The sequence below is a fragment of the Gadus morhua genome, chromosome 11 (genome assembly GCF_902167405.1).
Source record: "Gadus morhua chromosome 11, gadMor3.0, whole genome shotgun sequence".
Classification (NCBI taxonomy): Eukaryota; Metazoa; Chordata; class Actinopteri; order Gadiformes; family Gadidae; genus Gadus; species Gadus morhua.
Window position 1 is genome coordinate 9692383 of NC_044058.1, and position 15000 is coordinate 9707382.

Sequence of the window (15000 nt, forward strand, 5' to 3'; positions counted from 1 at the left end):
GGATCATGAGCATTCCCATGGTGCCATGGAGCCTTTCCTTACCCTTACCGTAACAACATAACCCCTTGCATTGATTATCTTAACAACACTTAGCCCTTACTTAACCATTTTTTAATTTTTTTATTTGTTTCTTTATTATAGGGTTAGGGTTAATGAATGCCTAAACTGCATGCCAAAACTTAACCAATCTAGCCTTATACCTTAAGTTTAAGCATTTTCTGCCCAAACATAAACATTTTCCACACCTTGGGAAAAACATTTTTCCCAAGGCTTTTGGATCTGTTTGAAATAAGCGTGGGCTCAAGCGATAACACACTGATTTGACCGGTTAATGTGATAATTGTTAACGGGCTAACTGGGGACGGCAGGGGAATAGCTGTTTACAAGGTAAAGGTCATCCCAGAGACATGAGCAGAGGCCAGACCCAGAGAGGTCAAAGGTCATCGCTTAACCCCACCCTGATGTGCACTCCAGATTCCTACTTAAATTTTTTTGGACTTGAGGTGTGAGACACACAGCCACACACAACCAGACACAGCCACACACAAACACACACACAAACACAGCCCCACACACACACACACACACACACACACACACACACACACACACACACACACACACACACACACACACACACACACACACACACACACACACACACAGCCACACACACACAGACTCACACAATCAGACTCACACAGACAAACACAGATGCAGTTACATAGGCAAATCCATGGGTGTATGGCCACTTGAAAAGCAAACAAAAACATGTGCATGCACAAACCTTTAAACAGTAGGTTGGTACACACCACACCCTTAAGTCTCACCTCTCTGTGTGCGGTACATGCCCCCCTCTCAGCCCCACTTGACCTCTGACCTCTGAGCTCACCCATACGGACAGCGCTAGGGTTACGCTGAGCTGTCAGCATTTCTGGCCTCAACCTCAAGGAAGAGTAACGCGCACGTGCACACACACATAACCACATTATGTGTTTTATGCGAGATGATGTTAAAAATACATCAGCATTTGAAATGAGAGAGAGAGAGAGGTATATGAAGCATAGAGAGGGCTAAAGAGAGACACACCCTATGGAAGCCAGGTCAGAGCCACACAGTCAGACGTGGTTATAAGATGTATATTTATGTAAAGAAAAATACGAGGAGCCAAGGGTCATTTTTGAGCCGTTTTCTCTCCTTTGTGTTTTTTGTTGGCCTTAGTGCTCTCGTTAATGGACCTGCTAACACTCAGAGCACTCTCACCTTTGACCCCTGGCTGACCCTAGGGCTAAAAGCCCTGTGCTGAAAGACAGGATGAGGTGTGGACGAGAGAGAGAGGGACTGGAAAGAGCAAGAGTTTGGGGCAGGGAGAGAAGGAAAGACCAGAAGGTGGATGAAGAGAGGAGAGGAAGTGAGAGCATGATGGATGGCTGAGAAATGAAAGTTTAGGGGAGGACGTGGAGACAGGGAGAGAAGTGAAAAGGGGGAATTGAAATGGAGTGGAAGGACTGAAGTGATTGAGCGAGGGACAGGGGAGGTCAGGGGAGGTCAGCTGGGGCTGGCAGAATATGGATAATGTCTCTCTCCACTGGGTTAATTTATTTTGTCCTGCCTTGGCAACAGGCTTTTCCACATCTACTCACTGTCTTGATTTTCACTTCTCACCCTCTTTTTTTATTGGTCCTCTCTGCCACCCCCATGTTCTGTCTATCATCAAGTAAAGGGCTCTGCTCAGTTTTACATTGTGTGTGTATGTGCATGTGCGTGCGTGTGTGTGTTTGCCTGTGTTTGTGTGTGTGTGTGCGTGTGTGTGCGTATGTGTGTGTCAGTGTAAAAGGTAAAGTTAACCAGATATGGTGTTTGAACATAACATCTTTCTGCACAAGCTTGAAGTGTACAACGCCACACATAAGCCACGTTTCTAAAGCAGGAACTTTGCCCAGGAACTAGGGAATCTTTGGATGCACTCCAATGGTGCGTGGTCACTGCAGGAACCAGGGTCTGAATTATGTTCCGGGGACATTATCTTAACCCCCAATAGGTCCCTGCTTGGGGGGGTTTTACTTTCTAAAAGAACAGGAACTTTGGGGTCGGGGCTTTCAGCACTGAACATTACTGTCATTTTATTTCAGCCATTTCAACATCTACAGCCGCAAACAGCTTTTTGTTAATTCTAAAATGCAGTAAATTACCCATAGTAATTGAAGCCATAGAGATAAACTACATTCATAGGCACTATCGCTATCTGTTAGAAGTGTTGATCGTTCATCTCAATAGCACTCAACGCTACAAGCCAATGTTTGCTTGCAATGCGGGACGTGGCTATAGTTTGCTTTTGATAGCCCGATGGTGTGTAGTTGGATCGCAACAGACTCATTTCGGATACCAACAAACATGGATGTATTAAAGAACGCACACCACTTATCATTATCCCTCGCATCCGAGGGGTGGATGTCCATAATGGAACAGGATCACTTGATATGGGTCGTTCAGGTGACTTCCTCAGACAGCTGTCTGAAGAATTCACCTGAACGACCCGTTCAAATATACCAGATACAGATTCCGCTGTATCTGGTATATTTGAACCAGATACAGCGGAATAGAATAGGATAGACCTGTCCACTGGATTAGACTAAACTGATTTACCAGTCTGTCTGTTTCTGCTTGAGGTGGTTATGTAGAATGGATGGCAAACAGCACTGACAGACCGGGGCAAATCCTCTCTTTCTCTCACTCACACACTCAAACACACACACACACACACACACACACACACACGGCCCATAGCTTTGGTTCACTCACCTGTGGCAGACCGTTCTCTTGAGGCTTGCCACGGAACATCACGCCCCATTACACCACCACACCACCCTCTGTGTGTGTGTGTGTGTGTGTGTATGTGTGTGTGAGTGAGAGAGAAACTTGCTGAAGCCATTAGCTGTAATATATCCTTTCCTCTCGTCTGTATTTGATCTCTGCCTTTTCTCCTGCATGTTTGCTCTCCCTTTTCTTTCTCTCTCTCTCTCTTTGAATCCCTCTTTGCTCTCTCTCTCTCTCTCTCTCTCTCTCTCTCTCTCTCTCTCTCTCTCTCTCTCTCTCTCTCTCTCTCTCTCTCTCTCTCTCTCTCTCTCTCTCTTTCTCTTTCTCTTTCTCTTTCTCTTCTCTTTTCTTCTCTCTCAGTTTTGGGTTATTTTAAAGGAAGCTACAGGTCATCACCTCTCACATGCCACATATAAAGTCACTGTGTGTGTCTGCATGTATGAGTGTGTGTGTCTGTCTGTCTGTATGTGTATGAGAGCTGGAGTGTGTGTGTGCATGTACTTCAGGGTCTGTTTAGTGTTGGATATACTGTATCCTGTATCCTTTCAGTTCCTCGAAAATGCTGATTCTTCATGTGTGTGGGAATGTATGGGTCTTACTGGCAATATGTCCCCTGTGTACCAGGACTCCTACTGCAGCGTGTGTTTTCTAAGTATGCGTGTGTGTTTATATAATTATAGTCATGCTCATCAAAATCGGCATCATAATGTAATATCAATCCAACCTTTATTTTGTTCTCTAGGTGTGGGATCCTCCACTGTAGTGGCGTTCTCTGCGTTCCTGAATGGCCACTACCCCCCTGCTGATCTGAGTGGAGACATAGCAGTGTCATACAGCTCCCCTACAGGTACGCACACGTCATCTCTCACACACACACACACCACGCACGCACATGCACATGTACACACACACACACACACACGCACACACACACACACACTCCACATCCATACACACACACTTTCTATCGTACACAAACACACACACACAGACACACACACACACACATGCCCTCTCACATGTATCAACAGTCCAAACTACACTCTAACCAAGCTGCTAATCGTGAATCACCAGCGCTTGGAAATCATGCCGTAACCATAGTGACGGGTAACAAATCAAGCGTGTTGGACAGCCGCGGTCTCCAACAGAGCTGACACGTCCACTTAGTTCAATCACCCAAACGTTCACCCCAAGAGCTCCACCCTCACATGCGCACGCCAGATGTTGCCACGGCAGCCAGCTGTTTCGGGCTAGACCCAGTGTTTTCTGTGAGCACCGGCGATGCTAAATGCTAAAATATCGCATCCGCCGAATGGAAAACCCCACAAAGTTTAAGGGCAGGCACATGCGTGGAGCGATCATAAAAATATCAATAACATCAACACAGCTGTGGATGATATTGCCGAAGTGAAAAACAAACGCAACCAAAAACCCCGGCAGTCATCGCCCTCCGAGAGCGGGCACGGCGCCGGGCCCCTGGGCTCCTGGACGGCAGGGACCAGTGTTCGGTCGGAGCCAGCCAGGATGGGTGTACCGGCGCCGGGCCCGGTGGCCCGTGGACAACCCCTGCTGGACGGGGCCTGGCCGCGGGTGCTGTGCGTGTGCGTGTGGCGTGTGCGTGTGGCGTGTGCGTGTGGCGTGTGCGTGTGGCGTGTGCGTGTGTGTACGTGCAGGCCTGTGCTGCCAGGGCCGACCAGGCCCTCTGTCTGGAAGATATTACTTACTCTCTGCAAAACTAACAAAAACTCTCTTTATTTCAAATGTCACAGGCACACACTTTTTCTTTTTTTTCTCTCTCATAATCCAGATTTTTATCCTTGTTCAAAACGCAGCCCGCTGCAGTAGAAAGGGGCCTTTAAGCCCCGGCTGGTATTGTTTCCTTTGGACCGGCCCTGGCTTGGAGCGCCTCGCTGTTCTCCATTAACAGTGAAATGACATGGAAAGATCCCTGGGAGGAAACATGGGCACGTGGTTTCTACTTTATTTTATTTCATTTGGTTTTATTTTATTTTGGGTTTGTGGTTTTCCTTTATTGTCATTCTAAAAATAGCCACAAAGGAGAGCCAACAAGCGTGCAGACTAGCGAGCAGCTTTTACAAGCTGTGTGTGTGTGTGTGTGTGTGTGTGTTTATGTGTGTTTGTGTGTGTGTGTGTGTGTGTGTGTGTGTGAAGAAGGGGGGTCTTGGTGTATGTATTTGTGTGTGCAGATGTGTTTGTGTTTTGGATGCATGGATATAGAATGGCTATTGGGTGGGATTTGGGGGGATGGGGAAGCCAGCAGGAATTTTAGCAGAGGAAGGAAGAGGAGGCTAGCCAGGATGGAGGTATGTCGAGAAGAGAGAAAATAGAGAGAAAGATGGAGAGATTTGTAATGTATACAAGGCTGTAACGTGAGAGAGGTGGAGAAGGGGAGGTCGCATGCCATCGTGGAAAAGGAGAGGGAAAGACGAATGGGAAACACACACTTACGCACACACACAAACACACACACACACACACACACACACACACACACACACACACACACACACACACACACACACACACACATGCACACACACGCACGTGCATACACACACATGCATACACACAAACACGCATGCACATACATGAGAAGATCTTTTCTTTTTATCTCTCTCTCTTTCTTTCCCCCCATCAAGGGAGTAATTATCGTAAACCTTCCCCTACCTGCTACACCCCTGCCCCAGCTACAGCCTCCGCCCTTATAAGGCCCTCTCCGCCCAGGGATCGAGATTTTAAGGACACTCTTGACTTCTTAAGCCCTTCAGAGAAAGATTGACAGTAGCTTGACATGTTACAATCTACAGGGATTTTCATTTTAGCTCTTCCGATCCTGTTGCACGCACGCACGCACGCAGGCACGCACGCACTCCCACGCACACCAAATATGGCCCCCTAGCATAAGCTTTAGGTAGCTTCTTTGGGGACCAGTTCACATGCATGGACATTTCTTTATTGTCTCTAATGTCTACGTATCATGTATGTGAATAAAAAACATTCATTCATTCATTCTTTCATAAAACACACACACACACACGAAACACACACACACTTTCTCTCAAAACATGACAATAGGCTAAACAACCTCTTAGGCTTTCAACTAGATAAATATATACATATTTAGTTTGGATGACTCCCCCTAGAGCTATTTTGTTTTATTCTGTCTTGTTTGCCTGTCTTGTGAGTATACTACTATCTAATAACACAAGTATCATCAAAACATTGTTTGATCATCCCCTCCCAGGAGGAAGGAGGGATTTCACTTTAACATACAGGTGTCAGTGTGTGCGTGTTTGAGTCTGTGTGTGTGTGCGCGCATGGACACGTGATCGCGTTGCTGTGACTCATTCAACGTTTATGCTTTAGTGTTATCTGCCAATCTCTCCTCTCTCTCTCAGTGTAGCGTCTCTATCGCTCGGCCGTTATCTCTCTCAGCTGTTAATGTGTTCCTTGAGCTCTCTGTGGAAACCGCAGCACTCAGTGGCCGCACTCTGACTGTGGAGAGTGCTCGTCGGCATAACAACACGACATGACTGGTTGTACTGGAAAGCTCCCAGTGACTCCCGGTAGTGGACTGGTTATATTGGGAGGCTCCTTGTGAAAAAAAGAGCACATTCCATGTCCCAACTCAAGTGTCTGTCTCGCCCTCTCTCTCTTAAGCCCGAACCCCGTCACAAAAGCTGTAACCAACCAGAAACCATCAATCAGAAGGGACTTGAACTCATGGGTCTGAATTTGTGATTGAAGATACATAACACTAAGGATCAGGGGCTCAGAGGTATTTTGCTCAAGGATACTAATGGATCAAACCCAGTAGTATCTGGGCTGGGAGGCGTGATCGATATGTTTATACTATTAACTAGGGCTGTGCAATTAATCGAATTTCGATCGCGATATCGATTTTGGGGTCAAACGATCTCCAAACTCGTATAATCGAGTTGAAACGATTAATTTGACATTTTCCGTTTTACAGTAGGCCTAGAGAGTTTATGAAAGTTTATGAAAGAGACGCGCATGCGAAAGCATTCAACGCGGCGAGAGGGAGTACAATCTAACAGGCGTGCTGCATCAGGAAGTATGCCGTTGGCAGGAGGCGGGGCATGCCAGTGAACCGCCAATCAGCAGCATCGACTGTTGACAGACATGTTGGAGTAGACCTACCGTGTGGAATATTAAAGTTTCAGTAACGTTAGTTTGATGAACGATAACAAGCTCCTATAGCAGACTTTAACTAAGAGTTCTTTAAGGCAGAACTGCCAAGTACATCTTGTATATGTATTTCTGTTTAACAACAATATGATTTTTATTAGCCATGTGTTTGTTATGGCTTTGTGACTTTTAACTTTGCTATGGAGAAATGCTGGGACCGTTGTTCTCTAGACATTAAATAGGGAATGTATTATTTCAGTAGAGTCATTTGTCAGTGCATTTGGCTGAATATATTGTATTCATGAAATGTTTTATAAAAATCAAATGTTAGATTCAGAATGTTGTGGCAGACAGTACACTTACACACGAAAAAGGTTTTATTTTGGATACTTACACGTGTTTCTATGTCATAATTGATTGTGTCAATAAATGCATGTTTTCAAACTCAAAAATAATCGTTTGAATAATCGTGATATCAATATTGACCAAAATAATCGTGATTATGATTTTTCCCATAATCGAGCAGCCCTACTATTAACCATTCCAGTCTTTCTGTTGTTTTATTTTATTTTTTATTTTCTTAATCGCCTATCATTCTCCCCTCTCTCTCCTCACACCTTTCTTCTCCTCTGAAGAATTGAACCCAAAAGGTAAGTAGTAGGGTCAGTTGTGTAGCCTAGAATATTACACACACATACACACACACACACACACACACCACACACACACACACACACACACACACACACACACACACACACACACACACACACACACACACACACACACACACACACACACACACACACATACATGCTCACCCACGTACACATGCTCTCTCCCTTTTACACACACACATGCATGCACACACACGCTGTATTGTATATACAGGAAGAGCCTACTGCCTGCTGTTTATATTCCTGTAACATGATAGTTGACGACACAAGGAATGAACACACACACACACACACACACACACACACACACACACACACACACACACACACACACACACTTACACACACACACACCACACACACACACACACACACACACACACACACACACACACACACACACACACACACACACACACACACACACACACACACACACAAACCCAAGGCCTACAGAGCTTTCATGAGAATCAAAGCCTGTGTTAGACACACATACGTCAAGTCACACTCACAAAGCTCCTACCATCCTAATGACATGAGTAAATATTCAACAGTTACTTTAGACTGTGGACCCTCCACTGAAATAGCAGTGGCTCCTAATGCCCAACACTATCAAATGACATGTAGTCACTATTATGCTATTACTACACACACACACACACCTTCTCACACACGCAGACGCACACAAGCACACGCACACACACACACACACACACACACACACACACACACACACACACACACACACACACACACACACACACACACACACACACACACACACACACAGGAACACGCACACACACACACACACAGGAACACGCACACACACACACAGGAACACGCACACACACGCACATGCACATGCAAACACCCACGCACACCAGCTTGTTGACATTTGTTTTAGACTGTATGTAGTCAAGTGCTTTTTAGTGTAGAATGTATTGCTGAACTTGGAGTGGATTTGGAGACAGTGGAGGAGTTTACATACACACACACACACACTCACATTCAAGGAACACACTTTGTATTACACACATCTATTTTTAATTCCTTACCATCTCATGTATGCACACACATACACACTTTAATATACAGACACTAAACTTGAAGATATGTGTCACACACACAGTGTGTGTGCGTGCGTGTGTGTGTGTGTGTGTGTGTGTGTGTGTGTGTGTGTGTGTGTGTGTGTGTGTGTGTGTGTGTGTGTGTGTGTGTGTGTGTCTGACATCACTTAAGCTTTGGTAAGAACATGATCCCATGGTCCTCTATTCAAACAAACTGTGGTTTATCTCTCACTCGCTCTCTCACTCACACACACACACAGACACACACACATGTTTAACAGAGTGCTTCCAGATAATTGGAATCAGAGTCCTCTGTGACAGCGGTTCAGTTGAATTCTGCCAGGGCACTGACAGACTACAGAGTTATATAAACTCCCCCCCCCTCCTCATTTCCAGCTATAGGACTTTTATGAAAGAAACTATCGCCCTCTTTCACTCAAGTACTCACAATGACACATTTCAGCCCGATTTTTTATTCAATATTAACTAATTACTTAATCCTCACGCATCTAAATGCAGGTCTAGGGTATATACTGTATGTATCAGGGAATACCCCTGGTAGCACGTTCACACACAGGAGATGTGGTACAAACTGATATTTAATGCCATTTTTTAAACCCTATTATTACATGTGATGTGAGGATGGAAAATCTCAAGTTATCTATTATGTCAACGAGTTTAAAGACTTCCTGTCCATAACCCCCCCCCCCCAGCCAAATGACAGCATTAGTTAGATGAGTAATGTTGGCTGTATCCATAGAAATACAGTGAAGCTGGCAGGCTAGATTCATATTTTTTATAAATACCCAATGGTTTTCCTCATGTTTGCTTGAGATTTAGCATGTAGGACAGCCAGATTCACAACTGCACACCTAAATATACACACACACATACTTCGCCTGAAACCACACTGACATGCTGATGCCCAAAAGAACGAAACTCTCATGACATGCACCACACACACACACACACACACACACACACACACACACACACACACACACACACACACACACACACACACACACACACACACACACACACACACACACACACACACACACGTATGTTAGCTCCATCTAGCGCTCTCTGTCCCTCTCATCCCCATCTCTTCCTCCACATCCAGCCATCTCTCAACAACATCCTCCTAGACCTAGTGTTATTCCAGCAAGGTGTATGTGTCTATCGGGCTGTACCCCCCCCCCCCCCCCCCCCCCCCCCCATCTCCTCTCTTCATCTCTCCTCCCCCCTCCTCTTTTTGCTCCTCTTCCCTCCCCTCTCCCTTTCTTCTCTTCTCTTTCCCTCTCCTCCTGCTGCTGTCATCTCCTCCAAACAAAAGTGAATGACCACATGTGGTTCATCTGTGAAAGGAAGAACTCATAAACTCTATAAATCACAGGGCCGCTCAATCTCTGAGAACAGGGCGTTTTGGTCTTTTTTAGTTCGTTGACGTTATCTCTCTCTCTCTGCCTCTCTGTCTCTCTCTCACTCCCCCCCACACCCAGGGGTTCCCAGAGTGCATCAGTCCAGGTTTGATCTCCCGCTGGCGCTGGTGTGCATGTCCTCATCTCCCGCCAAGAGCGCCACACACAAGATCACCGTGGATACCAACAAGCCGCCCGTCAACCTCACCGCTGTTTTCCCAGGTGAACCCCACATGCACGCACACATGCACACGCAAATATGCATGCGCACAACTCACTCACAGTACCACACAAGTTCCCGAGACACACACTTAAACATGTACAGATATACACAGACACCTAAAAACACCTAAACAAGCGAAGACGAAATCAATGTTACTGGTTAGAACTTTGTGTTACAATAACCACTAATCAAAGTAAAAAAGTAAACAAATACACAGATGTTTGTATGAAGAACTGTCTACTATGTATAGATGTATCAAATCACTCTCTCTCCCTCTCTCTCTTTGTCACTGTCTGTCGGTCTTTCTAATCTGTCTTTGTCTGTCTGTCTCATCTCTCTTTGTCTGTCTCTCTCCCTCCAGAGTTCTATGAGAAGGCGGAGGAGAGCGATGGAAACAGTCTGGCTGTTCAGTTCCTCTCAGGAGCCCGCGTCACCGTACTGGCCTCCAAGACGTCACGTAAGACACACATGCACGCACGCACGCACGCACACACACACACACAATGACACACGCACACACACACGCACGCACGCACGCACGCACACACACACACACACACACACACACACACAATCACACAAAATCACACAAACACAATCACACACACACACACAATCACACAAAATCCCCCACACACACACACAATCACACGCGCACACACACACAATCACACACATACGCACACACAATCACACACACACAAACACAAACACACTGGCTTGAACTATATTTCTTGGCAATTATGTAAATGACAATCTGTGCGTTTTGACTTTGATTGTGTTTGTGTCTCAGAGCGCTACCGTGTGCAAAGCGAGAGCTTTGAGGACATGTGGCTGGTGATCAAGGAGCTGGTCCAGAGGTTTGAGCATCACTTCGCCCAGCAGGGGGTCAAAGATCTCCGCCACTCCTTCACCGGACCCCTGCCCCTGCCCGAGTACTTCCAGACCGTGGACAACCACTTCCAGGTACACACACACACCGACACACACACACACACACACACACACACACACAAACACACACACACACACACACACACACACACACACACACACACACACACACACACACACACACACACACACACACACACACACACACACAGGCACACACACACACACACACTCCAGCAGTGTATTTTTATTCATGTGCTTGGTTATGTTTATTTTCATTTGTGTGTCTGCATGTGTGTGTGTGTCTGAACCTGTGTGTGTGTGTGTGTGTGTGTGTGTGTGTGTGTGTGTGTGTAGCTGCGTGTGAGCGCCCATCAGTACCAGGACCTGCTGGCTGAGCGAGCGGTCCAGTTCCGAGCCATCCAGCGGCGGCTGCTGACCCGCTTCAAAGACAAGACCCCCGCCCCCCTGCAGAACCTGGACAGCCTGCTGGACGCCACCTACCATCAGGTCAGGGTCACGCACACACGTGCACAGGTACACACGCACACACGCACACAGCACACAGCTCAGGCCACCGTTACTCCGTGAGCGCCAATCTGCACCAGAATTATGGGACTTCTGCTTCTTCATCTTGAGGTTTTCTGAGGGTTTTTCGTTGTCATTACTTTTACACGGCTTTTATAGATGATATTACCTTTTTATCGTGATCAATGTTTGTTTTGGGGCTTCGTGGTGATATACGATGGTTGTTTGGCTGGTTGATCCCGGTTTTCTGCTATCCCTATCTGGAACCAGGAAAACATTGTTGTTACAACAATTCAGTCTAAAATGATCGGTCGGGGGTTGATGGTCATATTCTATTGGAAATATAGTTGGTTATTTTGTTCAAATGAAACAGCTAATGTAGCTTCTTGAAATCTAGGAAATCTCCCTGTCTTATTAATTAATATTGCTACACTCTTTAGGAGAGTTGAAATGGTCCATAGCCTACCAGGCTATGGACTATGCTATAAACCAGTTGAAACAAGCAAACGATCAATACGATTCAATCAAATAGTGTCCAGCCATAGCACCTATGCTGGGTGGGGGGGCTGTGCCGTAAAGTCTGCATCTGGTTGAAGTGGTTTGCATCTTGATTTTATAGGGAATGATGGTAAAATCCCCACGTTGAGGCCCACCCTTTTAAAGACGTTTAAGCGATGTATATGTATGAACATTATACCGTTAACATGAATGCATACACACACGTGCATATACATATGCACACATGCACATATGCACACACACTAATGCACCCACACACACACAACCAGATATGCACACACACGCACACACATACACACACATACATGCACACACATGCACATACAAAATGCACACACACACACAAAATAAACACACACACACAAATGCACACACACACACACACACACACAAACACACACACACACACACACACACACACACACACACACACACACACACACACACACACACACACACACACAACCACACACACACGCCTACTCACTTACAATCCCAGAAACAGTCGTATTTGCCTACCGCCTTACCTCTCTATGTTGATGTGTGTGAGTGTTGAAGTGGGTGTGTGTGGGTTTGGTGAGTGCACACACTCAGTGTGGGCTCCTATTCTGCTGATTTATGTACTTCCTGTATGAGACTGATGAGTTGTTAGCTAAATACCCCTGCAAGATTTACTGGGGACCACACACACACACACACACACACACACACACACACACGCACACACATGCACATAAATATATATACTCACACAAACCTTTTTGGTCTAATGTAAATCATGCTGTCATCGCAACATCGTGTTATTTGACTAAATATGTGACAAATTATATGACAGAAGTGTGTTTTGGTGCAGCAGAAATATTTTCCTAACCCTTAACTTTAACCCATACACATACACTCATACAACTTTAAATCGCCAAACAAATTCACCTCAAGGTGACCCCATGACTCTTACAGTAGCTATGGTAACTACCTACTGTGCCTCTCAACGGAAATACCTTCCTGTTGGGGTCACCTTTACTGCTCAAAGGTAAAGTGAAAAAGACAAAGGGGAATTGTTATCTGAATATTTTTTTTTATTATTAATCTTGTCTGATGAATACAAAAATTTAATTTCATTAATGTGTCAAATGTGTTCATATTTTAGTTTCGGCAATTTGCTGCTGCCCCAGACAAGAACCGGTAGCCCAAACCTGTGAAATGCAGGGCTGCTGAAACACTACCCCCTAAACAATACAACATAGACTTCCTCCAACCACACACATCTGCTCTGCCCACATACAAGCATACATTGTATATCAATGCACCTAGTGTGTTTGTTTGTGTTCTGTTCATCAGTATGTACAGTCGATTCAGTGGCATTATAAGTGTGTGTGTGTATGTGTGTGTGTCTGCGCGCATCTGGTGTGCATGTACATCGGGTCGGTGATCCTGGCACATGCAGCTTCTGTGTGTGTGTGTCTGTGTGTGTATATGTGCGTGTGTGTCCTGTTTATGCAGCTTTGATTTGTGTTTGTGTTTATGGAAGTGCGGCATGTATGTATACTTGGTTGTATACGCCTTTTGGTTGCCGCGTATGTGTTTGTGTACAAAGTGGTGTGTCCGTCTTTTGTGTGTCTGTGTACACACACAAGTGTCTGCCCTATTGCTGATGCCTGGGTTTCAGACGGTGGCTTGGCTTGAGTCCGCCTCAGTGTATTTCTGTGTAAGCTGTGTGTGTGTGTGTGTGTGTGTGTGTGTGTGTGTGTGTGTGTGTGTGTGTGTGTGTGTGTGCGTGTGTGTGTTGTGGGATGTCGGTCAGTGCCAGACACAGTGCCCACATGGGGGATGTATTGTTTCTGCTGGTAAAGATTCCTCGGTCTGCCTTCATGCACGCCTCCACTCTTGTCATTGTGTTTGTGTGTTTGATGCCCAGGGAAACCAGTCACTTCCAGCGGCTTCTCATGTTATTCTGCGTTTTCCTTCAGATGTGTGTGTTTGTCTGTGTGTGTGTGTGCGAGTGAGCGGGTGTTATTGTGCAGTCTCTCTGCCGTTGTAAAGTGATGGTTCCCTGATTCTGTTGTCTAAACCGGAGGTTAGCTTATTGGTCGTCGGATTCCACTGTCCATTAGTCTCGTTAGCGACTCGTTAGTGTCGGTGTGACATCAGCATCACATCAGCCGCCTTTAAACGTGGGAATCTCTGAATGGTTAAGCCCTCAGTGTAGCTGAGAGGAGCCATGCAGTGGTCGGCAACAGTTCATTCATTAAATTTACATTTGCTTTGGTTTTGAATGTCTTTTGTTTGTGTGAACTGCAGAGGGGGACTCTCGCTTGGGGAAGGCTTGTGTGAAGATGTTGAGGGCCAAGCGAGCAGACTAAATACTGAATGCTAAACACAGACTAAATACTCGCCTGAGTGAGGTTTCCTCAACTTCTAGGTTATGGAAGCCTCGTCGTCTTGTAAACCTGTAACTGTAGCTCATAGCCTCTTTCTGCCCTTTTCCTTCTCTCTCTCTCTTTCTCTCCCTCGCTCCCTCTCTCCCTCTCTTTCTCCCTCTCTTTCTCTCTCTCTTTCTATCTCCATCTCTCCCTCTCTTCCCGCCAACCCATGCCGGGCATGCGGGAAGTTTCTGACACACTATACACTGTAATGTATATACCCACCCCCCATAATGGAACCTATCGACAAGCACTCGG

General features: G+C 45.8%; 1 protein-coding gene across 3 annotated transcripts in view; it reads left to right on the plus strand.

The window, feature by feature from the left end:
* Positions 1-15000, plus strand: part of bbs9 (Bardet-Biedl syndrome 9) — a 127906-nt gene that overhangs the window by 34775 nt on the left and 78131 nt on the right. For 2 of the 3 annotated variants that reach the window (XM_030370764.1, XM_030370763.1), the window contains exons 14-19: positions 3560-3664; positions 7623-7637; positions 10240-10380; positions 10743-10838; positions 11175-11347; positions 11633-11785. In XM_030370764.1, coding sequence (XP_030226624.1) covers positions 3560-3664; positions 7623-7637; positions 10240-10380; positions 10743-10838; positions 11175-11347; positions 11633-11785 — 683 coding nt within the window. The remainder of the gene's footprint in view (positions 1-3559; positions 3665-7622; positions 7638-10239; positions 10381-10742; positions 10839-11174; positions 11348-11632; positions 11786-15000) is intronic. The other variant, XM_030370765.1, reaches the window with a different exon arrangement.